The sequence below is a fragment of the Haliotis asinina genome, chromosome 13 (assembly GCF_037392515.1).
Source record: "Haliotis asinina isolate JCU_RB_2024 chromosome 13, JCU_Hal_asi_v2, whole genome shotgun sequence".
Lineage (NCBI taxonomy): Eukaryota > Metazoa > Mollusca > Gastropoda > Lepetellida > Haliotidae > Haliotis > Haliotis asinina.
In genome coordinates this window covers 3,452,872-3,478,355 of record NC_090292.1, presented here as the reverse complement: position 1 = coordinate 3,478,355, position 25,484 = coordinate 3,452,872, and the positions used below count along the sequence as shown (strand labels likewise).

General features: G+C 40.0%; 1 protein-coding gene across 1 annotated transcript; it reads right to left on the bottom strand.

Moving 5' to 3' along the window:
- Nucleotides 1-665: 665 nt before the first annotated feature.
- On the bottom strand, nucleotides 666-24,916 carry LOC137260147 (uncharacterized). Its single transcript, XM_067797845.1, has 7 exons — nucleotides 24,750-24,916; nucleotides 23,467-23,563; nucleotides 20,939-21,008; nucleotides 13,081-13,174; nucleotides 12,840-12,869; nucleotides 9,241-9,366; nucleotides 666-8,623 (listed from the first exon to the last, which is right to left on the bottom strand). Exons 1-7 carry the CDS (start codon nucleotides 24,811-24,813, stop codon nucleotides 8,442-8,444), a joined length of 663 nt encoding a protein of 220 aa, XP_067653946.1. The 5' UTR covers nucleotides 24,814-24,916; the 3' UTR covers nucleotides 666-8,441.
- Between the last annotated feature and the right edge of the window lie 568 nt (nucleotides 24,917-25,484).

The following is a 25,484-nucleotide window of genomic DNA, read 5'->3' as shown; positions in this document are numbered from 1 at the left end:
AACGATATTACACCAACCTTTAAAAACTTCTATCCAAAAAGGCTTTGAAATAGCATGAATTACTCTTTGTTAAATATATGTTTTATCTGACATCCACAATAGATTTTGACTGTGTAATATATGCATCAATAATGACTTCCAGTCAGATGAAGTTCTTTGTAATCTCTCTACCCATTTCATTTTTTGCGAAAATATAACATGTTTAATCAGTGGAACTTTAAGTCCCCCCATGTTCTGGATTGAGGACAACAGTTCTCTTTTAACTTTATTGGGCTTGTTTCGCCATAGAAATCTAAAACATTGTTTTTGGAAATTGTCTATCACAGATTCAGGTGGGCGGGGAAGATCAGAAAACAGGTGGGTAACTTGGGGAGGAGGAGGGGTTTTAAAACTGTGATTCTTCCATAAGGTGTAAGATATCTTGCTAACCAGATGTTCATTACAAGCTTTATTTGGAGGAACTTTTCTTCATAGTTCATTTGGCTTATGTTATCCATTTCAGTATCAAAATTTATTCCTAACCGTTGAAGTTTGATAAGAGATCCTTTCTTGGATCCTATCCATATTAATCTTGTGTTTTTCAATCATAAATGTATGTTCCCTACTTTTTGTAAGAGTATATAGTATAGCTGAATCACATCAAACAACCAAAAAACAACAGTCAGTAAGTCGTTATACTTGTTTATTTTCATCTATATACAATTACAGCCAGACATTCCCACTGGTATTTACAAAAATAAAAACGTCATTTGTCTGAAACGCATTTCAACAGTTCACATGTATCACAGTGTTTAAGGCAGCTGTGAAAGCATTACATCTGATAGTTAACACTGACTGTGTGCATGTTGACACAACCTGAGATACTGCAGGAATATATTGTACCGTAACCATGGTAACAATTAACTTGAAAGAAGTACAGGAATATCAGAGAGTTAAGTCTTGCACATCTTTTAGCAATATTCCAGCAATATCACAGCAGGGGGACACCAGAAATGGGCTTCGTGCATTGAAACCATGTGGGGAATCGAACACAGGTCTTCAGCGTGATGAACAATCACTTCAACCACATACCCACCCCACCCCTTCATATGTAGACAAACCCAAGAAAAATTAACTTTGCACTGTATATGATTGTCTGCTGTTTGATGCAACCCACCCTACATAACATTGAACACGCATTAGAATGTGAAATGAATTCCTGAGTTAAAAGGGTGCTATATGAATTACTTAAGCATATCAAAGAAAAAAACAAAAGGAAACAGAAAGTAAAAACAAATTACATAAAAATGCCATTTTAATGGTTGATTTGTACCAAATATGAATATCCGTGAGTTTGACTATGTAGGTGAGTTTCAAAACATTCAAAACAAATCGACAAATCTTGTCACATATAAACCTAAAGACATTTTTCCCCAGAACAGCTGCATTTGAGGTTTTTGTTTGCTTCCAGGTTTTACTAATGCATGTAAGACCTATCTCCAGGTTTTACTACTGCACGGAAGACCTATCTCCAGGTTTTACTACTGCACGGAAGACCTATCTCCAGGTTTTACCTTTTGAATGTAAGACCTCTTCTCAGGTTTTACTTTTTCATAACTCTATATTAACATCAACATTCCAATTCAACTGGAAAATATCATCGCAGATCAATTTTTAAATACAAATGTTTCCCGAGCTGGAATGAAACCAGTCAGAATGTTTGGTGGGTGCTCTGCCTCATGGCTACCAAGCCCATGAACACTGCATGGTTCAATTATATATTCATAGGTGACGGAACAAATTTTATGGATGATCAACTTGTTTATTTTCACAATAGTGACATTTCGGTATGGATTCTTATACCGTTTTCAAGAATCCATACCGAAATGTAGCTATTGTGAAAATAAACAAGCTGATCATCCATAAAATTTGTTCCGTCACATTCAGCTCAGCAACTTCTAAAATGCCTCTAAAACAATTTATATATTTATAGTTACTCTCATTTTATTGGACGTTACCACTGCTTCAGTTATTGCTTCGTAGCTTCGTTACATGGACATCTAATTATCCATCACTGAGAAAACATGCTTCCGAGGTTTTGGTAGACAATGTAAAACTGTAGGAAAATTACCTGACCCCGATGGTTTTACATTGTCTACCAATATCAAGCAGAAGTGTTCTCTCTATCATATGAAGCTACATAACAGTAACTGAAGCACAAGTAAAATCAGTTTAATGACAGTAACTATAAATAGATAAACCAACATCTTTTGTTGGCTGGTGGTGGTGTGGTAGAGCGTTTACCTTAAGATCTATGAGTTCCAATCTTGCTAGGGAAAACATTTGCCCTCTGAGCTTAATCTTGAATGATATTTTCCAATTGATTTCAAACACTCATATATCATTTGAATGTTGGATGTTCGTATAGAGTTAGGAAAAGACTGCAGAAAGTAAAACCTGGAAAAAGGTCTTACTAACGAGAAGTAAAACCTGGGAAGAGGTCTTACTAATGAGAAGTAAAACCTGGGAAGAGGTCTGTCTAGTGAAATGTAAAACCTGTCCCTACAAAACAAAAACCTCAAATGTTATTCTAGGAAAACAAGAGATGACCAAGTATTTAATGAGAAGAACACTTCAGGTATATACGCATGATAAAGCACTCCTCCTCGGTTATAGTTGGGAAAGTAAGCCCTTGGCCTTGACCTTAACCTTGAGGTCATGCTTTATCCTACACATATCAAGAGGGGAGTGGCAATGTTATGTTATCTACATTCCTTGTCAGGTGCAAGAGGAACTGTTTTGGTTCTAGGTCGCTCAACCTGCTTGTGCATAAATAACACCACAATTCAGATAGGTAAACATATTCTCATATACAACGTCAAGTCATTTGTGTTCTAAGGCCTTACATGAGCATTGCACAGGCCTTGCAAAAACAGTTTGCCAGGCAAATACATGCCTGTTTTAGTAGGACGAAAGGGGAGTTGTACAGTTATGCCATTCAAAACAAGTAGGGGATATTCCATTATAGTACACCACTAGCCGGTGTATATGAGAAAAAGTAATAGATATCCGCACATGAAACTTTCCGAAACAATGGAATAAATTGTCACATTATAACCTGATTTCTCTTCATCTTCTGTTTTCTCCTTTGCTTCATCATTTACACTTTATCAATCTTGTATATCCAGTATCCCCTACTATGTTGAGTGGTATATTAGGTGTTTTGTTTGTTGTGAAATATCTGGTAGGGATCGTCTCAGGAGTTTCTACAGTGTTTTCTTCACAACACTGCTATGAATACAGTTGATCGCTATGGTTACAACTGAAGGAGGATGCGACATAATCTGTTACAGATGAGCTGCAGGCACTGTTGTTCAAACACAGGCAAACTATAAACAATGTACAAAGTCCAATCCTAAAACACATTCATGAGGGAGTGAGGGAGTTTGGCTTTGTGCCACTAAAAGTGGAAATATCATGGTGGGGACACCAGAAATGAGCTTCAAACATTGTACCCATATTCAGCATGACTAGTGAATGCTGAACAGGTGTGAAATGTAGCCCATACAGCATGATGTAAAGTCTGCATGGTGTGATATACAGCCTGTATGGTGTGGTGTAAAGTCTGTGTGGGGTGGTGTAAAGTTCGTATGGTGCGGTGTAAGGTCTGTATGGTGTGGTGTAAAGTCTGTATGGTGTGGTGTAAAGTCTGTATGGTGTGATATACAGCCTGTATGGTGTGGCGTAAAGTCTGTATGGGGTGGTGTAAAGTTTGTATGGTGTGGTGTAAGGTCTGTATGGTGTGGTGTAAAGTCTGTATGGGGTGGTGTAAAGTCTGTATGGTGTGATATACAGCCTGTATGGTGTGGTGTAAAGTCTGTATGGTGTGGTGTAAAGTCTGTATGGTGTAATGTTAAGCCTATAAGGTCTGATGTAAAGTCTCTTTGATGTGATGTAAAGTCTGTAAGGTGTGGTGTAAAGTCTGTAAGGTGTCAGGCTGGATGCTTGAAAACAATGACTTGCTGATATGTTGTTCTTAATTTCCTGCAGTTCATAAACTTTGGAATAAATAGTAAATATATTACAGAGGTAAAAACATTTGAAACTGATAAAACTGCCCTGCCCAAACCCTGCTTCAGAATAAACACAACACACATAACCCCTGGTCAGAAGTGATGAAATGTCACTGACAAACACAAAACAAAATGCCCTGAATGCTACGACACAAACCAGGAACTGAGGCTTACTCTCGCTATGTTCTATTAAGTCAACCTTGATGTGAAGTGTGTTGAGGTCATTATGAAGAATAACAACCAGCGATACAACAGACATATCACACACTCGAAGTATAAGTGTTTGGGTCAGTGTTCCAAACCAGCACTAAACCACAGTCATTTTGACACAGGGGTTTTGGGCAGAACATGAGTGAAACAAGTAAGTGGAGTATATGTGGAAAGCAGAACATAAATGAAACAAGGAAGTGGAGTATATGTGGAAAGCAGAACACGAGTGAAACAAGGAAGTGGAGTATATGTGGAAAGCAGAACACGAGTGAAACAAGGAAGTGGAGTATATGTGGAAAGCAGAACATAAGTGGATAAGTGTATTTTGCTGTGGTTGATCTTGCATGTGTAACAACATCACCCTGATTATGTTAGGTTTATATATAACCAACAGGTTACATTAATTCTGTACACATTCAATAAAACCCAGCTATGGTTATAGTTACCACTACAACCAAACATCATACTTGGTAACCATGGCATCCAATTTATACATGTACAGTGATGCTCTACATTGTTCCATCTTCACTGACCCAGGGTATGAATGACTAAGTAACCCAACCTACCACATGTTACAGTTTAGTATGATTGAATCTGAATAAGATTGCAGTGAAATTACATACATGCAAGAAACTTTCTAGGAAGTTATAATTTAATATCGTGAAACAAGATATGGCAGCGTATGGGTCTTGAGTACTTATCCTACAAGGCGAGCAGTGTTACTCCCTGGATCGAGGAGGATGACATCACCTCTACAAACAGTCACATCTTCAATTACTACTGCAACTAACTCCTATGAGAGCTCAAGATGGTCATCAATATAATCTTCTCAAAAAGCTTTTATCTATACAGTCAAAAAAAGCCGGGAACCTGAACCTATTTTTCACTCATTAAAATGAAGTTCTAGTTTTTTGAAGAGTATATGTATTGTTGAATCAGTCCAGACTTACATAGATGAAGTGGCATGTGTTTCTGCAGCTGAAATAACTCAGAGGTACCGAAAATGGCCACACCTTGGTGTCACTGAGATAACAATGTAGAAACAATGTGAGTAACACTTCACCCAGACAAGCCTCTTGTATATGTATGTTTTACATACAGCATATGTAAATAGAAAGCAACAGAATGGAATGTATCCAATATACACAGATTGACAACATCACATGTGAGACATTAACACACAAGTCACAGGATAAGCTAGTTGTTTGTAAATTGCAGCCTACAGAATCTTTCAGTAACACGCTTGAGTATTTCTTCCCTAAACTAAACAGTAGCACCAGGAGTAGTGATCAGGGGCTCCTTTCACAAAGCAATCTTAACTCCCATTCTTTAACACTGCACTAAGGCTACCTAAGTCTGAGGTAACCTTAGCGCAGTGTTAAAGGATGGGAGTCATGATTAACCTTAGTAAAGGTTGCTTTGTGAAAGGAGGCCCTGAACCAATCCACTCAACTCTGCAGCCTCAATATCAACATAAACAATCAAACAAAGCTCACTATCCACCTCCCAACTTTTGTACTGCAACACATTCATTCTCAAAGCTAGCAAGGGAGATAACTACTTAATTATCCCCCTTACACGCAAGCATATAAAATAATGTGTAAAAATATTGTCTTAAAAAAGGATTACTTCATATTGTCTGTGGTTGTGTGTTTCATATAGTTACATTAACACTTCCCTAAATAGAATCACCAAGCCAAACTGATAAAACACACTAATGTGGAACGATGGTATGCCTTCAAAAAAAACCAAAAGAGTATTTTATGATAAATAAGCATCATATTTGCTTCATATAGATATTGTTTGGTACCCTCCTTGCATAAATTCACTAAGTGACTTGATGATTTGGTGTAGATGTTCATTAACACTATTCACTGCATTTAAACATGTGATGATTCGGATTAAAATAAACCTTAAGTAACCTACGCTTGATGTAAGAGGTGACTAACAGGATCTGGTGGTCATGCTCACTGATCCAGCTCATATCCCAGTTGCATACATCCATGCTCATGCTGTTGATCACTGGACTGTCTGGTCATTACTTACAATCCACCGCCTTATACAGTGGAAGCTGTCATAACCGGCATCTGTCCAATCTGGCAGGTTGTCAACACCAGTATAAAATCACAATCCCATCCATGGCTTGTATATTTATCATCAGCTCTGCAATCCGGCACATTTTCTAAACTGGATTATTTATTCAGTCCAAATGAGTGCTGGTTTAGACAGCTTCCTCTGTAGCTGGAATATTGCCGAGTGTGGCGTAAAACTAAACTCACTCACATAGGGTCATACAGTCGCCTGCTTCACTCCGTTCTGACTGAAAACAGAATGTGTTCTGGACCAGTCCAAGTAAACTCAGTCTCAGTACCTTTCGTTACACTCCACTGCTGAGTCTAACAAAACCTAGTAGGAGGTTGTGTCAGGTAACCTTTGAGATTGACCAATCAGAACACAGCTTACCAAATTGCGAAAGTGGACATTCGCACATAGCTGTTGAACTTATTATCTCGAAAACATTTGTACCCGTAAGATTCCGGAAACACTATTTAGTGTATGCTCGTTTCCGAGTGATGCACATGTCGCTCGTTACAACCATGACAAGGGTGAGTAAACAATAAATAGTGTTTTTGGCAATATGCAAGGATGTCAGCTTGTGGAAATACTAGCTAATGGTAACCATGCCAACAGAATCCCCATTGGGTATATACTGCAGGTCAAATAACTGTGTTATATGCAGAATTTTGTTTGTGGAGAGATCTGTGTGACCTGAATATTTCGTAAGTCCCTCCAGTCCCTAAGTAGTGGCTGTTGTCTGATTGGCTAAATCTGTTTAACCGTTGCGCGTTTGATTGGTTTGTTAGACTCAGTGGTGGAGTGTAACGAATAACACTGTGACTAAGTCGTCAGTAAGTTTACTTAGACTGTGTTCCAGACATTCCTGACCTTCTCTGGTCAACGAGGTGACTTATGATTACACAATGCCATGGTGACGCACTTCATGGAATGATGAAATCAGTGTCAATATGGAGCTCTGTCTGTCTTGTAACTACTGTATGGGCGCAATCTGTCTATCTGATAAACGGATTGGGTATTGTATCTATGTAGAGAACTAAACCCAGGTCTTTGGTGTGAGGAGCGAATACCTTAACCACTAGGCTAGCCCTGGGTGGCTGTTTGTGCAGCAACATTCCAGCTATATGACATCAGAGAGTAAATCATTGCGTCTAAACAAGACAATGCAGCCATTCCTAAATATTGATCTACACAGTTGGAGGTTCTGTCATTAGTGTTACATTTTATCTAGGCAACATGGTATCAACCTTGGTTTCTTTGTGATTGCCCCAATATATGCTCATTATCTAATGCAGTGTTAATTAAGGTAAATATTCTGAAGAAACTCTAAAAATATAATCTACTAAATAGCATACAATAATAGCATACAATAAAATAGCAAAAATAGCATACAATATTTGACTATTTTTTCACCACTTTTTTGGTCAGACTCATGAGTAAAGCTTGAACAAACACCTAACTGTCTTATAATGATGTTGTCTGAGATAACTGTGCCAGATTTACTAAAATAAGCACACTTAAGCTATGATCACTCAGTGTACAATGACTCATGATAAAACTCATCACAATGAAACATTTTCTTAAAAAAGGAGGGTTTCTACCCTAGCTGAGGCACCGGTCATTTGTTACAGCGTTGCTGAATTTGCCTTTTTTAAAAAACAAGAAGCCTCCCTTAATGTTTGTTATATCGCCCTCCCTAAAAAGTCAAAACGTAAAATCACTGTATATCTTCTTACACAGTCCATTGTAACATGACTATTCCCATGCAAACATTTCAGTTTTCGGGAATTCCTTTGACCCTCATGTGTTTCAGTGTCCTTCACCTTTACCCTCTGCTCTTTGGCCTGCCATTCCATTTGTCAACACCAACCTGGAATAAATGACCGTTGTCTAGCAACCGTTTATCTGCAAGTGCACACCATAACTGCTGAATTCATAAGAAGGTTTTACCAAAGTAGTCATTACACCATGTACACAAAGCACAGTGTCCTGCCTTGAGTCTGCGGGAACATCTCCGCTTCTCATTGTTCACTTGATGTGTTCAACATCCACCTGACTTCCTGAAGATTCCGGTGATATGGAAGGAAAACATCAGGGCTTTCGTCAGCAGCCACACCCATCGCTGTCTTGTTGTTTTGGCACTGGTTTCTCGGTGAGTTTTACAGCATCGGCACTGAAGAGATCTGGACTTGACGGAGGATCTGCATTGCCGAGTCCAGAATTGGGATGTGTTTCGTACACTTTGATCAACTGCTTCGCCACCTGAAGAAACGCCTCCTCAATACCTGAAACAGCAGTCAGTTGTTTAGAGAACATTAATTCTTCATGGATTTTGTTCACAGAGGTAGCCAAGGGGTAAAAGGGACCTGGATTCAGTTCCCCACATGGTTACTTAGAGAATCTCACCCAAGTGTCTACTGATATCATATATATCAACACGAGTTAGTAAAGTAACAACGAGGTTTTTTGCTGAGGAAAACCCCATCGCCTGACACCCGGGACAAGTCAGTTTTCATTTTGGGCAATCAAATAATGGTGTCATACTTGTCCGTGGACTACTAAATAATTTCCACTTATGGTTTCAAACTGGAAATAATCTTGGATTTCATTTCACATCTGCTCATAATGAAGCTATGAAAGTTTGCAATAATAATTAAGTAGAGAGTGCAATTCACACTCTTCGATAAATAGTCCAGTAAACATTAACATCACGCATTGTGTCAAAAAATCAGGGAAAGTGGAAAATTAGTCAGGACAAGTTGCTTTCTTGAAGTCATTTGCCCTATTTTGGGACCCCTGACACGATTCAAGAAAATATACAATTTGATTGCCATGATGATTTTGCAATCATAATTTAAACCATGATTTGGTAAAATATCACTATAAGATGTGCAAATCTCACCAATATTTTTCAGCGCCGATGTTTCAGCAAAAAGGGCATCAATGGATTCTGCATATTCTTGGGCATCTTCCACGCTAACCTTTCTTCCACTGTCAAGGTCAGCCTTGTTCCCAATAAGACACATGACTGAAACAGCAAGGATTTCTCCAAATGACTGAGTGACATATTTAAATAAATAGACGATAGTGTTTGTTAAGGGATTTTATCATTCTGTATTTTCAGCAGTAATAGTTGCAGATTTCTATACAGATCTGAAAGAAATTCACATAGGCCTCCATTACAGACGACTAAAGCAACAGTCCAGATTAGCTTCTGCTTAGTTAAAGGTTCTTTACATAAAAAGTGAGTGAGTGAGTGAGTGAGTGAGTGAGTGAGTGAGTATGATTTTGCATCACTTTTTGCAATATTCCATCACAGAAATGAGTGACACACATGGTACCAATGTGGAGAATGGAACCTGGACCCTCAAGGAAATTCTTTAACAACTAGGCTACCCCACTGCCCCCTTACAGAATTGAGCAACACAAAAAGGTATTGTAGCTGTCTGGTATCATTCAAGAGGTGGCAACTTCATGACTTCTTTTTCATGACTTTAGACTGATTATAATGAATATGGTAAGTTTTCTCGGAGACCCATAAAATATAAAGTGTGATTCTCTGTGAAAAGACCAGGGCCCACATTTTCGAAGCTTACATAGCGCTATGATAGTTGTGAGTTAATGTTAATTTATGGCACTTATAAAAATCTAGGACCTGACCGGACCTGACCTGTTTTTCCAACATCCTTTTATTTAAAGTTTTATTCAATATGCAGAGTGCAATTTTCCTGTGTTTTCACTGGGAAGCAATGTTTGGAGGTTACAAGACTTGTTACAAACATAAATGATTGTGTACTCATTCATCAGTCACATGGCGGTAGTTATATAATTGAGATTTACAAACAAAGGTAATGTAAAGCTTAAACAGAATCATTTATCATTATCATCATGGGGTTAGCTTCTGTTGAATGTGTCTGGTATTGAGTACTTGTTATGAAAATAGCTAAACAAGTGTTTATGTTATGTTCTACAGTCAGTGCCTCTGCCAACCAAAACTTTGTTAGTGCAACCAAACCTATAAGCCAGGTTGCACGATGTGCAGCCGAACCTATAAGCTAAGCTGCATTATGTGCAGCCAAACCTATAAGCAAACCTATAAGCCAGGCTGCACTCAGTGCAACAAAACCTATAAGCCAGGTTGCACTTGATGCAGGTACAGGAACTGAAAAATCCCCAAATCAGCCCAGATGCACCCTAATCCTGGCTGCTAGTACCCCTAGAACAGCAAAGGAAAGACACAAGCTCACCAGACAACAGGTCCATCCATAAAATGTATACAAGTATGGACAGAAAGACACAAACTACAAGATGAACAACAGATAGGGTGTTAGGACTGTGTGATATTTCCCTCATCGTGATTCATACTTATGTGAATGGTATGATACAGGTTCATCTATACTTAGCAATGTCAAAAACTGATAGCATGACATAGTTTTAATATCAGGAAGTTAGCGGGCAGGATTGAACAGTCACCTGTATATTGGTTGACCCCAATATCTTTTTCACATTGTCACATGATTCTTACTGCAATATTGATCCTAGGTTTTCTGTTAAATTAGGAAAAAATACATGTAAAACTTTGCTACTATGGGTTCCATCTGACCTAAATTTACAAAAGCTAAATATCAAAGTTGAATTAAAAGAAAAAAAACAAAGCAACGAATTAAAGGGAAATAAACATAAAAGTTAAAATTCCAATTCTACTGACTGACACAGGGATACAGGATTGTAAAAGGTTCACAAAGTTTCAAAACCACATGTACAGCTGCTATAGTTTGTGTGACACTATGTTCCTGCAACAAGTCATTGATTCACATCAATAAGGGTAACTTGTACCGCAACCAGCTTGGCTGGAAGTCTATCCAGTGCCTTACACTGTTTACAGAAACAAAAATGCCACTTTAACAATGTGCAAGCGTTTGTCACAGCCCACGACACTAGGTGACAAATTTTTCCTGGTGTAAGTCATTGGTTCACAACAATCAAGCCAAGTTTAAGCAACTGGGTATTTACTCCCTTGTATGTTTATGCATGAGTAACTGCATTTCTTGAGCAGTAACTAGCATTTTGTGTACATTTTGGCCAGTGAAAACATTAGGATTGTATTTTGGGGGCAGGGTAAATTAATTTTTTACTTTTTCTTTTTCTTGTAAACATACGGCAGGCTGATCAGTAAAACAAGAAAAAAGGTCAGGCCTTTAGAAGAAAAAATTAATAACACTTTTTGTAAAACTGCAATGTTCAAAACGTCAATGTTACTACTAGAAATTTACTTCTCCCATGTAACATGAGTTAGGTACATTTCTCTATTTCATCAGCTGTTCAATCAGCTGGTTCACAGGTCATATCGTACAAACTTTTGTGGATTTTTTTTTTGCTGTGATTTTGCTGTTCAATACCATATTATTGTTAATACTCGACACAAGTGGTGACAATGTTTCCATGTACTATTGCTGTGAGGGAGTTAAAACACTAAAACAATAAAACAATATCTTCAATTTGAATTGTTTAACTGAACAATGAAACCTGCATACACCGTCACCTGTCTAGTTCGGTACACTTTGAAAATTGGAATAAAATTTTCATCTTGCCATTTTATAATGCAACTAAAATTAATTAAATTAAAATATTGTGTAATCTCTTACAGCATCCAATTCAGGACAGCCATCATCCAAAAATTTCTAAAACTATGTAGCCAAGCCATGTGAGACTTCTCTCTAGTTATGTAATCTGCATTCCCAATCTTTATCACTACTGCATTGAACATTGTCTTGTCATTAAATATGTAATCTGCATTCCCAATCTTTATCACTACTGCATTGAACATTGTCTTGTCATTAAATACTGTATATTGCATTTATGGCCCTAAAGGTCACATGAAATGTAAAACACAAATTTGCAGATTACTGAAACAAATCATCAAAAACACCAATTCAATCTATAAAGTTGAAAAAAAAGAACTGCGATGTTACGGGTACAGTTCCACCTGTGACTTGGCAGGATACGAAAGAACTCTTCGTTATAGCTTTTATTTGTACTCACACAGAACATTCACTTGTTCGTGCAACAAGTAGTAAACTACCTGTGAGTTAGGGAAGTGAGATAACTCTCTTGTGTCATATCACTGCCAAGCAAACCTGTATTGGCATAGTTTTTTGGGGTCAAATTAGTATTAACTTTTCCATAGACTCTTCAAAGTTAATAAAAGATATATAGATATTCTTAGAACTTGTTATTAACATTGTACTCAGTCGTAAGTATCGTGACTGAAGTTTAACATGAATGGTACGTATGCCATTCAACTTAATGAATGTTAGTGTTTCTTTGTTGTAACAAATACCATGAAACTGTACCTCATGAAGTAATTTTCTCAGAACTGATATCCATGTATCTTTGAATCTGATTGGCTATGGTCTAAATGTATGTGTCCATGAAAGGTGTAAATCTTATGTTAACGGTTGACAGGAAGGCAATAGATGACAACAATTTTATTGTACTTACCAATAGGTGTGTCAACATTTTTCTTCAGTTCTGAAAAATTAAAACACAAGTTTTATCAATCCATCCATCCATCCATCCATCGCAAGAAATCTATCCAAAATACCAATGTTTCCAACATTAAGGAATTATTTCTGTTTTAGATCATACAGCAAAACTGCTTCAAAAGCTTCAAATATAAGTGGTTAGATTTAGCGCTATATAAATTTTCACCATTATTTATTATCAACATGCTTTGCCTGACCTTTAACCCAATCTTTGATGTCATAGAAACTGTCAGAGGAAGTGATGTCATAAACCAACATGGCTGCATTAGCCTTCCGGTAGTACATTGGGGCCTGAAACACAGAACATAGGTCACATTCTTACACTCCTTCCTTCCTCTACATCTGGGTTACAATGTTGGCCTTCAGTAACCAATGTTCGCTGACTGGGTTGACACATGTTGTCAGTTCCTAGATGCTGGATCACTGGATTGTCAGGTTCAGACTCAAATATTTACTGACTGAACCCATATAGCTGGAATATTGTTGAATGTGGCTCACTCACTCACAAGAAACACGTCCACATTGCAACATCTGATACTGAACATCAGTGACATTACACACCCATATCAAAACACATAATGATTGACAGTGTATCTATTTTTAGTTCATTGCGGTACAAATCAAAACACTACACCTGTGAGCAATCTGTTCAGATCAGAGGAAAAGGGTTCAGAAAAAATCCCACTTTTTGTGAAAATCCATGGATCCCACGACAACAGAACTTGGATGCATCCAAATTTTCTACCTGGGTACTCCATACAAATTACCCTTCCCGGCTACTTGTTATGTTAATTTCTGACATCAAATTTGCATGAAATGACAACGTATTCTTCAACTCGGGAGGCTGAAATTTTGTTTTTTCCAGTATTTTAACCATATCATAATTCAACAGAAGTGACCTGTGTAAATTTTCTAAATCTTCAAAGACAATACAACCTTTGAATGACACATTATATTGTTTAATCTATTAGTTACATGATCCGGTCTGGGTCTGGGTACCCAGGTACAACTCATTATCCACCTCGAAAATGAAATAGAGAAATTTACTTTCAGTCCATTTGACTTACACATAGTATAACATTTGGATAAACATGCCATGAAATGTTTAAGTTTCTTTAAAAATATGTCATAAGACTATTTTCACTTATCCTTTGTTTACAGTGATCTGACAGTGTTGAGTTTTGTCATCCATATTGCCTTGTTTATGAGTACAAGGCACATGACAGAAGATTCAATCACATCTCCCTGGTAGGTGGAGAAGTGAGTCAGTGTGGTTTTATAGCACTTTTAGCAATATTCCGGCAACATCTTTTCTGGAGACATCAGAAGTGGGCTTCACACATTGTACCCATGTGGGGAATTGAACCCAGGCCCTTGGCATGACTAGTGAACACTTCAACCGCAAAGCTAGCCCACTGCCTGGTCTGTGGAGGAAGTGCAAGGGTGTCCGAAATGCAAATTAAAAGGTTTCAGGTTTCCAGAATTATATTGACCACTTTTGGTCTATCTTTCTATGAAAATCAACAAAGCCAACGACCCAGACAAAAAGACTACAGGAGTGAGTGTTTGTTTTAATCCATTGTATGATGTATTTTCGTTCAAAGAAATTGGAGATTAGCAACAGTATACATATTCTTAAACCACTCACAACACTTAATCTGAAAATCAATGTTTCCAAATTTTCCCATCATGCCATCGACGGCCATCTTCGATTTCAAAATGGCTGCCACATTCAGTAATGTGCCACCTTTTCTTTTCACTTATAAGTGCTATTCTGCATTTAGTTTCACTATATATTTGAAATTTTCATGCTGTCAATGGCTACTTGTATGTAAGTACCAAAGCCACTATTACTGTGTATACATGAAGGGGAAATTTGAACACTATATATTTCATATCAACTATTTATGATATTTGTTTGTGTGTTTCTTGCTTAATGCCGCACACAGCAATATTCCTGCTATATGGTGGTATTTGAGTCTGGACCAGACAATCCAGTGATTGACATCATGAGCATGGTACACCATTACATGCATCCATCAAGCCACAAGCCTGACAACCTGGTCCTGTTAGTTTGCTCTTATGACAAACATGGGCTGCTGATGACAAATTCTAAACAGATCTTCATGCTACTGGGCATTTAGTTCAGATGGTGTAATATTTAAATTGTTTAGGACTACTTAGTTTGTTTGCCAGTTAGCTGCTCAGTGCTAATTAAATACCAAACCTCCCTTATCTTGTAGTTTGTTGCTGTTACACAACTGATGTCTCGATGAAAGTTCCCAACTGAAGCTGACTCCCTCAAAACATATCAACCCCCTTTCAAAACACCAGGGGCCATGGTGACTCCTAAATCATTATGCCTTGGGCAAAAACTGTGAATCTCTCCAGTCTTGCAAGCATGAATATACTCAATCTCAGTCTTTCCCACCCTGCCGTAATGAATATACTCAACATCGACCTGAATCTCTCCCACCCTGCTGTGATGAATATACTCACCATCAACCTGAATCTCTCCCATCCTGTTGTGAATGTACTCACCACTGACCTGAATCTTTCCCATCCTGTTGTGAGCACTCACCATTGACCTTAATCTCTCCCGTCCTGCTGTGACGAATGTACTCACCAATGACCTGAATCTCTCCTGACCTGTGATGAATGTACTCATCACTGACCTGAATCTCTCCTGGCCTGCTGTGATGAATGTACTCACCATTGACCTGAATCTCTCCTGACCTGCTGTGTCCCATACTTGTAGTTTGACTCTGTAGTTGTCCACTGTCCTGCTGTGATGAATGTACTCACCATTGACCTGAATCTCTCCTGACCTGCTGTGTCCCACACTTGTAGTTTGACTGTAGTTGTCCACTGTCCTGCTGTGATGAATGTACTCACCATTGACCTGAATCTCTCCTGACCTGCTGTGTCCCACACTTGTAGTTTAACTCAGTAGTTGTCCACTGTCCTGCTGTGATGAATGTACTCACTGTTGACCTGAATCTCTCCTGATATGCTTTGTCCCACACTTGTAGTTTGACTCTGTAGTTGTCCACTGACCTGCTGTGATAAATGTACTCACCATTGACCTGAATCTCTCCTGGCCTGCTGTGATGAATGTACTCACCATTGACCTGAATCTCTCCTGACTTGCTTGGATGAATGTACTCACCATTGACCTGAATCTCTCCTGACCTGCTTTGTCCCACACTTGTAGTTTGACTGTAGTTGTCCACTGTCCTGCTTGGATGAATGTACTCACCATTGACCTGAATCTCTCCTGACCTGCTGTGATGAATGTACTCACCATTGACCTGAATCTCTCCTGGCCTGCTGTGTCCCACACTTGTAGTTTGACTGTAGTTGTCCACTGACCTGCTGTGATGAATGTACACACCATTGACCTGAATCTCTCCTGACCTGCTTTGTCCCACACTTGTAGTTTGACTGTAGTTGTCCACTGTCCTGCTTGGATGAATGTACTCACCATTGACCTGAATCTCTCCTGACCTGCTTGGATGAATGTACTCACCATTGACCTGAATCTCTCCTGACCTGCTGTGTCCCACACTTGTAGTTTGACTGTAGTTGTCCACTGACCTGCTGTGATGAATGTACTCACCATTGACCTGAATCTCTCCTGACCTGCTTTGTCCCACACTTGTAGTTTGACTGTAGTTGTCCACTGTCCTGCTTGGATGAATGTACTCACCATTGACCTGAATCTCTCCTGACCTGCTTTGTCCCACACTTGTAGTTTGACTCTGTAGTTGTCCACTGTCCTGCTGTGATGAATGTACTCACCATTGACCTGAATCTCTCCTGACCTGCTTGGATGAATGTACTCACCATTGACCTGAATCTCTCCTGACCTGCTTTGTCCCACACTTGTAGTTTGACTGTAGTTGTCCACTGACCTGCTTGGATGAATGTACTCACCAATGACCTGAATCTCTCCTGACCTGCTGTGTCCCATACTTGTAGTTTGACTCTGTACTTGTCCACTGTCCTGCTGTGATGAATGTACTCACCATTGACCTAAATCTCTCCTGACCTGCTTGGATGAATGTACTCACCATTGACCTGAATCTCTCCTGACCTGCTGTGTCCCACACTTGTAGTTTGACTGTAGTTGTCCACTGACCTGCTGTGATGAATGTACTCACCATTGACCTGAATCTCTCCTGACCTGCTTTGTCCCACACTTGTAGTTTGACTGTAGTTGTCCACTGTCCTGCTTGGATGAATGTACTCACCATTGACCTGAATCTCTCCTGACCTGCTTTGTCCCACACTTGTAGTTTGACTCTGTAGTTGTCCACTGTCCTGCTGTGATGAATGTACTCACCATTGACCTGAATCTCTCCTGACCTGCTTGGATGAATGTACTCACCATTGACCTGAATCTCTCCTGGCCTGCTGCGTCCCACACTTGTAGTTTGACTGTAGTTTTCCACTGACCTGCTGTGATGAATGTACTCACCATTGACCTGAATCTCTCCTGACCTGCTTTGTCCCACACTTGTAGTTTGACTGTAGTTGTCCACTGTCCTGCTTGGATGAATGTACTCACCATTGACCTGAATCCCTCCTGACCTGCTTGGATGAATGTACTCACCATTGACCTGAATCTCTCCTGACCTGCTGTGTCCCACACTTGTAGTTTGACTGTAGTTGTCCACTGACCTGCTGTGATGAATGTACTCACCATTGACCTGAATCTCTCCTGACCTGCTTTGTCCCACACTTGTAGTTTGACTGTAGTTGTCCACTGTCCTGCTTGGATGAATGTACTCACCATTGACCTGAATCTCTCCTGACCTGCTTTGTCCCACACTTGTAGTTTGACTCTGTAGTTGTCCACTGTCCTGCTGTGATGAATGTACTCACCATTGACCTGAATCTCTCCTGACCTGCTTGGATGAATGTACTCACCATTGACCTGAATCTCTCCTGACCTGCTTTGTCCCACACTTGTAGTTTGACTGTAGTTGTCCACTGTCCTGCTTGGATGAATGTACTCACCATTGACCTGAATCCCTCCTGACCTGCTTGGATGAATGTACTCACCATTGACCTGAATCTCTCCTGACCTGCTGTGTCCCACACTTGTAGTTTGACTGTAGTTGTCCACTGACCTGCTGTGATGAATGTACTCACCATTGACCTGAATCTCTCCTGACCTGCTGTGTCCCACACTTGTAGTTTGACTGTAGTTGTCCACTGTCCTGCTTGGATGAATGTACTCACCATTGACCTGCATCTCTCCTGACCTGCTTTGTCCCACACTTGTAGTTTGACTCTGTAGTTGTCCACTGTCCTGCTGTGATGAATGTACTCACCATTGACCTGAATCTCTCCTGACCTGCTTGGATGAATGTACTCACCATTGACCTGAATCTCTCCTGACCTGCTTTGTCCCACACTTGTAGTTTGACTGTAGTTGTCCACTGACCTGCTTGGATGAATGTACTCACCAATGACCTGAATCTCTCCTGACCTGCTGTGTCCCATACTTGTAGTTTGACTCTGTAGTTGTCCACTGTCCTGCTGTGATGAATGTACTCACCATTGACCTAAATCTCTCCTGACCTGCTTGGATGAATGTACTCACCATTGACCTGAATCTCTCCTGACCTGCTTTGTCCCACACTTGTAGTTTGACTGTAGTTGTCCACTGTCCTGCTTGGATGAATGTACTCACCATTGACCTGAATCTCTCCTGACCTGCTTTGTCCCACACTTGTAGTTTGACTCTGCAGTTGTCCACTGTCCTGCTGTGATGAATGTACTCACCATTGACCTGAATCTCTCCTGACCTGCTTGGATGAATGTACTCACCATTGACCTGAATCTCTCCTGGCCTGCTGTGTCCCACACTTGTAGTTTGACTGTAGTTGTCCACTGACCTGCTGTGATGAATGTACTCACCATTGACCTGAATCTCTCCTGACCTGCTTTGTCCCACACTTGTAGTTTGACTGTAGTTGTCCACTGTCCTGCTTGGATGAATGTACTCACCATTGACCTGAATCTCTCCTGACCTGCTTGGATGAATGTACTCACCATTGACCTGAATCTCTCCTGACCTGCTGTGTCCCACACTTGTAGTTTGACTGTAGTTGTCCACTGACCTGCTGTGATGAATGTACTCACCATTGACCTGAATCTCTCCTGACCTGCTTTGTCCCACACTTGTAGTTTGACTGTAGTTGTCCACTGTCCTGCTTGGATGAATGTACTCACCATTGACCTGAATCTCTCCTGACCTGCTTTGTCCCACACTTGTAGTTTGACTCTGCAGTTGTCCACTGTCCTGCTGTGATGAATGTACTCACCATTGACCTGAATCTCTCCTGACCTGCTTGGATGAATGTACTCACCATTGACCTGAATCTCTCCTGGCCTGCTGTGTCCCACACTTGTAGTTTGACTGTAGTTGTCCACTGACCTGCTGTGATGAATGTACTCACCATTGACCTGAATCTCTCCTGACCTGCTTTGTCCCACACTTGTAGTTTGACTGTAGTTGTCCACTGTCCTGCTTGGATGAATGTACTCACCATTGACCTGAATCTCTCCTGACCTGCTTGGATGAATGTACTCACCATTGACCTGAATCTCTCCTGACCTGCTGTGTCCCACACTTGTAGTTTGACTGTAGTTGTCCACTGACCTGCTGTGATGAATGTACTCACCATTGACCTGAATCTCTCCTGACCTGCTTTGTCCCACACTTGTAGTTTGACTGTAGTTGTCCACTGTCCTGCTTGGATGAATGTACTCACCATTGACCTGAATCTCTCCTGACCTGCTTTGTCCCACACTTGTAGTTTGACTCTGTAGTTGTCCACTGTCCTGCTGTGATGAATGTACTCACCATTGACCTGAATCTCTCCTGACCTGCTTGGATGAATGTACTCACCATTGACCTGAATCTCTCCTGACCTGCTTTGTCCCACACTTGTAGTTTGACTGTAGTTGTCCACTGACCTGCTTGGATGAATGTACTCACCAATGACCTGAATCTCTCCTGACCTGCTGTGTCCCATACTTGTAGTTTGACTCTGTAGTTGTCCACTGTCCTGCTGTGATGAATGTACTCACCATTGACCTAAATCTCTCCTGACCTGCTTGGATGAATGTACTCACCATTGACCTGAATCTCTCCTGACCTGCTGTGTCCCACACTTGTAGTTTGACTGTAGTTGTCCACTGACCTGCTGTGATGAATGTACTCACCATTGACCTGAATCTCTCCTGACCTGCTTTGTCCCACACTTGTAGTTTGACTGTAGTTGTCCACTGTCCTGCTTGGATGAATGTACTCACCATTGACCTGAATCTCTCCTGACCTGCTTTGTCCCACACTTGTAGTTTGACTCTGTAGTTGTCCACTGTCCTGCTGTGATGAATGTACTCACCATTGACCTGAATCTCTCCTGACCTGCTTGGATGAATGTACTCACCATTGACCTGAATCTCTCCTGACCTGCTTTGTCCCACACTTGTAGTTTGACTGTAGTTGTCCACTGACCTGCTTGGATGAATGTACTCACCAATGACCTGAATCTCTCCTGACCTGCTGTGTCCCATACTTGTAGTTTGACTCTGTAGTTGTCCACTGTCCTGCTGTGATGAATGTACTCACCATTGACCTAAATCTCTCCTGACCTGCTTGGATGAATGTACTCACCATTGACCTGAATCTCTCCTGACCTGCTTTGTCCCACACTTGTAGTTTGACTGTAGTTGTCCACTGTCCTGCTGTGATGAATGTACTCACCATTGACCTGAATCTCTCCTGACCTGCTTTGTCCCACACTTGTAGTTTGACTGTAGTTGTCCACTGTCCTGCTGTGATGAATGTACTCACCATTGACCTGAATCTCTCCTGACCTGCTGTGTCCCATACTTGTAGTTTGACTCTGTAGTTGTCCACTGTCCTGCTGTGATGAATGTACTCACCATTGACCTGAATCTCTCCTGCCCTGCTTGGATGAATGTACTCACCATTGACCTGAATCTCTCCTGACCTGCTTGGATGAATGTACTCACCATTGACCTGAATCTCTCCTGGCCTGCTGTGTCCCATACTTGTAGTTTGACTCTGTAGTTGTCCACTGTCCTACAAGAGAAAAGGGTCATCAAGACTTTGAACAAAATTTTAAAAATGATGAACACAAATGAAGCTTAGAGAAACTGACCATGTAGCAGTGGTCAGTGTGGCTGATTGCTGGTTGCTGGTTAATGTTTCAGTTTCAGAATCAAAATATTACAGCATGTATAGGCAAGGCAGCTGCCAAAACTGTCCACACAGTGTAGGTCAAGGATGGGGTTGATACAGTATCAGATATGTTGTGGATTGTCCATGTGGATTGTCCATGTGCATTGTCTATGTGGACTGTCCAAGTGGATTGTTCAAATGAATTGTTTACGTGGCTTTTCATTTAGATTGTGCATGTGGATTGTCCATGTGGATTGAGCATGTGGATTGTTCCTATGTATTGTACATGTGGATTGTTGATCTCACATCAATAAACATAAATAGATACAAACTACTCTCTCCAGTATATATGTTTTGTATACAAAACTGACAACCAGACATGCATATCCTTGCTGCCTATCTAAATACAGCATAATAACTATAACAGGATAGGGACAGGCCGCACTGACATTAACAAACCAGAATTGTGGACAGTAATAGTTTCACTGAGTAACACAATCGAGAATCACAAAGTTTGCACATGGTAAATTATGAACCAGCGCAAGAAGTTGCTTGTTTGGAGTCCTTGTCAGTTTCCTGTTTGTTACAAAAGTGAGGAGAATGTTCAGTGAAAATGTGCAGGTGAGTGAGTGAGTGAGTGGGTGGGTGGGTGGGTGAGTGAGTGAGTGAGTGAGTGAGTGAGTGAGTGAGTGAGTGAGCGAGGGTGAGGTTTCACACCTCTTTAAGCAAGATATCAGGAACATCATGTCAGGAGGACACTAGAAATCGGCTTCACACATTATACCTATGTGAGGAATCAAACCTGAGTCTTTGGCATGATGAGCTAACACTTTAGACACTAAGCTACCTCGGCAGCCCCTGTGTAGGAAAAACACAATGAGTGTAATTTGTAAAGTTCACATGTAGTACAGCAGTAATACAACTAACAGTAAATTGCATTTTATGTCTTTCCATCCTTGTAATATATCAAGGAGCAGTGGGGCAGCCTAGTGAGTCTTTGCTCATCATGTCGAAGACCTGGGTTTCAATCCCCAAGTGGGGACAATGCGTGAAGCCAATTTCTGGTGTCCCCCCTCTGCAATGGTGTTGCAGGAATATTGAAAAAAATAGGCGAAGAACTAAACTGTTCTGAACTTACAACGAAGGACCTCTGTGTGAACAGTGAATCCTGATTGTTATAAAGTGTGTGAACAGTGAATCCTGATTGTTATAAAGTGTGTGAACAGTGAATCCTGATTGTCATAAAGTGCGGAAACAGTTCAGAGAATTCATTTTTTCCTGTTTTTTTACTTGTTGTTTAACACATATATGGCAATAGTCAGTGATCAACAGCAAAAACATCAAACTATGCAAACTAAACATTTTGCAAGTTAAGCTGCTTGTTAACAATCTGTTCAGTCTGGTTTTATCAAAACAACAAATAAACAGTTTTCTGTAAATGTTGTGACATTAAACTTTTCATTCAAGCCATACGACCAGGATGAATAGCTCTCATAATAAGTACAGAGTTTATTTCTAACTGTACTGTTTATTACGTAAATGAACTCTTAGCTATAAACCAACAGGAAAAATGACGTGTGATGATTTAAGTTAGATTTGGTTTTTAGTGAATCATGCTTGTCATAAGAGGCAACTAACGGGACCAGGTGGTCAGGTTGACTGTCTTGGTTGACATGTCATAGTATCTCTTATTATTGTAAACATGATAGCTCCCTTTCCCCAGTGTTACACAGATGGGTTCAAGTCACTTGCTTCATGTCCTCCTGTATTTAATAAGTCGAAGTAGTTTTATGTAAAAACATTTGTGTTAGAAGCATCGAGAAAAAAAATTGTAGTTTGGCATTTATATATATCGTGTGACACCTATATCACATATTCTGTATGAAGATACGCATTGTATCTTGGTCTCAATATAGAGATACGCATCATATCGTGTGACACCTATATCGTATATTCTGTATAAAGATATGCATTGTATCTTGGCTTCAGTATAGAGATACATATCATATCATGTGACACTTATATCATATATTCTACATGAAGATATGCATTGTATCTTGGCTTCAGTATAGAGTAATGTATCATACTTGTATAAAGGTACATATTGTAGCTTCATAAATGAGGTATGCATAACAGGAGGCCAGTATTGACACATCCGTCCTGAACAGATGTTGGTGACTCTCTAGACCATATGAATAGAGGGAATTTTTCTATTCCTGTTTGGAATTTTTTCTCAAATGGCCTCAGTCTCAAAAATTACCCTTGTGTGTCTGAATGTGTAAAACTAACTGGATTGATCCTCATGTTGATTATAAACGAACACCAGAGTTTGGTGTCCAGTTACCGTGTTTACACATACATCTTGTATGTGAAGAAGGAGGCTCCAATTGTGGGACTGACGGCTTTGCTGAACATTCCCCCGACATAGCGGATCACAACACTGGTCTTTCCCACACCTGAAACACAGAACAGAATACATGGAACACCTGTCCATACAAGGCTCTCAAAATACAGAAAGATACACGTGGATAATTCAAATCTGCACTTTGTCATTTTGACCGGAACTGTAATACAGTTGTATTAGATGTATTTGGTTGTGTCAAAAATGAAGCAGCCATACACAGTAATATATATTTCACTGTGTACAATACCACTCTGTATACAGAAACATACCTTGGGTACATATCTGTAGTACCTGTGTTGACAATGACCCTTTCAGCCATAACGAGAGGTGCTGAGTCAAACAGACATTGCAAGTTCATGAATGATGAGCAGTATTTGGGATAACGCTAATTTTTTTATAAGTTAGTGACATTTCAAAAATTGTGCATGCAATAATTCACTGTATGTTCTCATGTGTCTAAAAACATATTACATGGTTATATTATGGCCATGTCAAGAATTAATGGGACTTATGAAAATATTTCGTATCATTCAGAGTTTGACACAACCAGAAAAGGAATATCCTGGGACGAGGCTGTGGCTCGAGACAGTCATAAGTTTGTCCCAATTATTCATTGCAGATAATGAAACTAGATCGTGATTGGGAATCAATCAGAAGCCAAACATAGATGTAGTGGTGTATAGAGTGACACTCAAGAGGCCACCCCTTTTTGACCCACACCCTTATGACAGGTAAGAGTTCCGCCCATACCCACTGCTCCCTTTAAAAACCAAAATTACCTGACATGCAAACCTCACCCTAAATATACTTTCAACAAACTAACACAGCTATTGAAAACAACCAATAAACTTATACCAGTGTTGGAATTATGCATTGGGAAAGGGCTTCCCTGGAGTAAATTTACTATGTTAAACGATGGAGGATAGGAGCGGAACTCTTTCCAATGTATGACAGTGGACTGTCAGATTTCATATGTATTTTATACAGGCGATAAACTGCCTCAGGCTCGTATTCAGGCTGTCAGTGTACTAAGTGGCCTCGCCAGATGTTAGGGCGTGTCGACCTAGCTCACGTTATACCAGATATACAAGTGTTCCAATATCAGTGTTCCAATAACAGTGCCCGTAATCATCATTTGGTTGAATGTTGTGTGACAGACAGGTGCGGAATGTTTGACAAGAGGCCTGAACGCCTCGGAAGTGAAATGGACAAGTTTGCACCTCGTACTAAGTCCTTACCTTGCGAGCCTAAAACAACCACCTTCGCCTCTAAGGATCTCATACTCTCCTCTGGAGTTGCCATCGGCTAGGGTCAAGGATTCTGATTAGAATTCACGTGTTAATAATATGTGTTATCGTATTAATTCTTTATCATCAAAACTGTAAACATTGGCCACCGGAAGTCATAGAAGTTACGGTTGAACTCTGACCTTTGAACTCCAATCTCGCGAGACTAGACTGGTTTTGATACACGTTTCGCCTAAAGACCAGAGACACCTGCACTATCCGGCCTCAGCTGCTAAGATAAGATATTACTCTATTGTCCTGAAGGAAATTTATGTTACATCATAAGGGGCCCACACACAGAATATGACATAGAATAAAGATATCACTAAACATTCACATAAAATAGATAACAGAACCATCACAGGCACGCATGGTGATAAATAAAGGAAGTACTTTACAAACAGGAACAAGGCGCATCAAAGTGAGTGAATGAGTGAGTTTAGTTTTTTGCCAGGGTCCTAGTCAAAATGGCCACATGTCAAAATGTCCACAAATCTCCCAAGTCAAAATGGCCACAAAAAAAAGTCAAAATGGCCACAAACCCCTAGTCAAAATGGCCACACCAAAAAGTCAAAATGGCCATTCATTATTTTATTATATTTATACTTATTTGTAAAAAGAGACATAAGAAGTTATATCAGGCAAAACTTGATGATTATTACACTTGTGTTATTAAATTATTTTCAA

Bases quoted from the DNA above. Each gene is read 5' to 3' on its own strand.
- LOC137260147 (XM_067797845.1), bottom strand. From the start codon at position 24,813: ATGGCAACTCCAGAGGAGAGTATGAGATCCTTAGAGGCGAAGGTGGTT. The intron at 21,009-23,466 runs GTATGTGTAAAC...TTTCTCTTGTAG, and splicing joins TCCTTCTTCACATACAAGAT to GACAGTGGACAACTACAGAG. The intron at 8,624-9,240 runs GTGAGATTTGCA...CTGCTGTTTCAG, and splicing joins ATCGGCGCTGAAAAATATTG to GTATTGAGGAGGCGTTTCTT.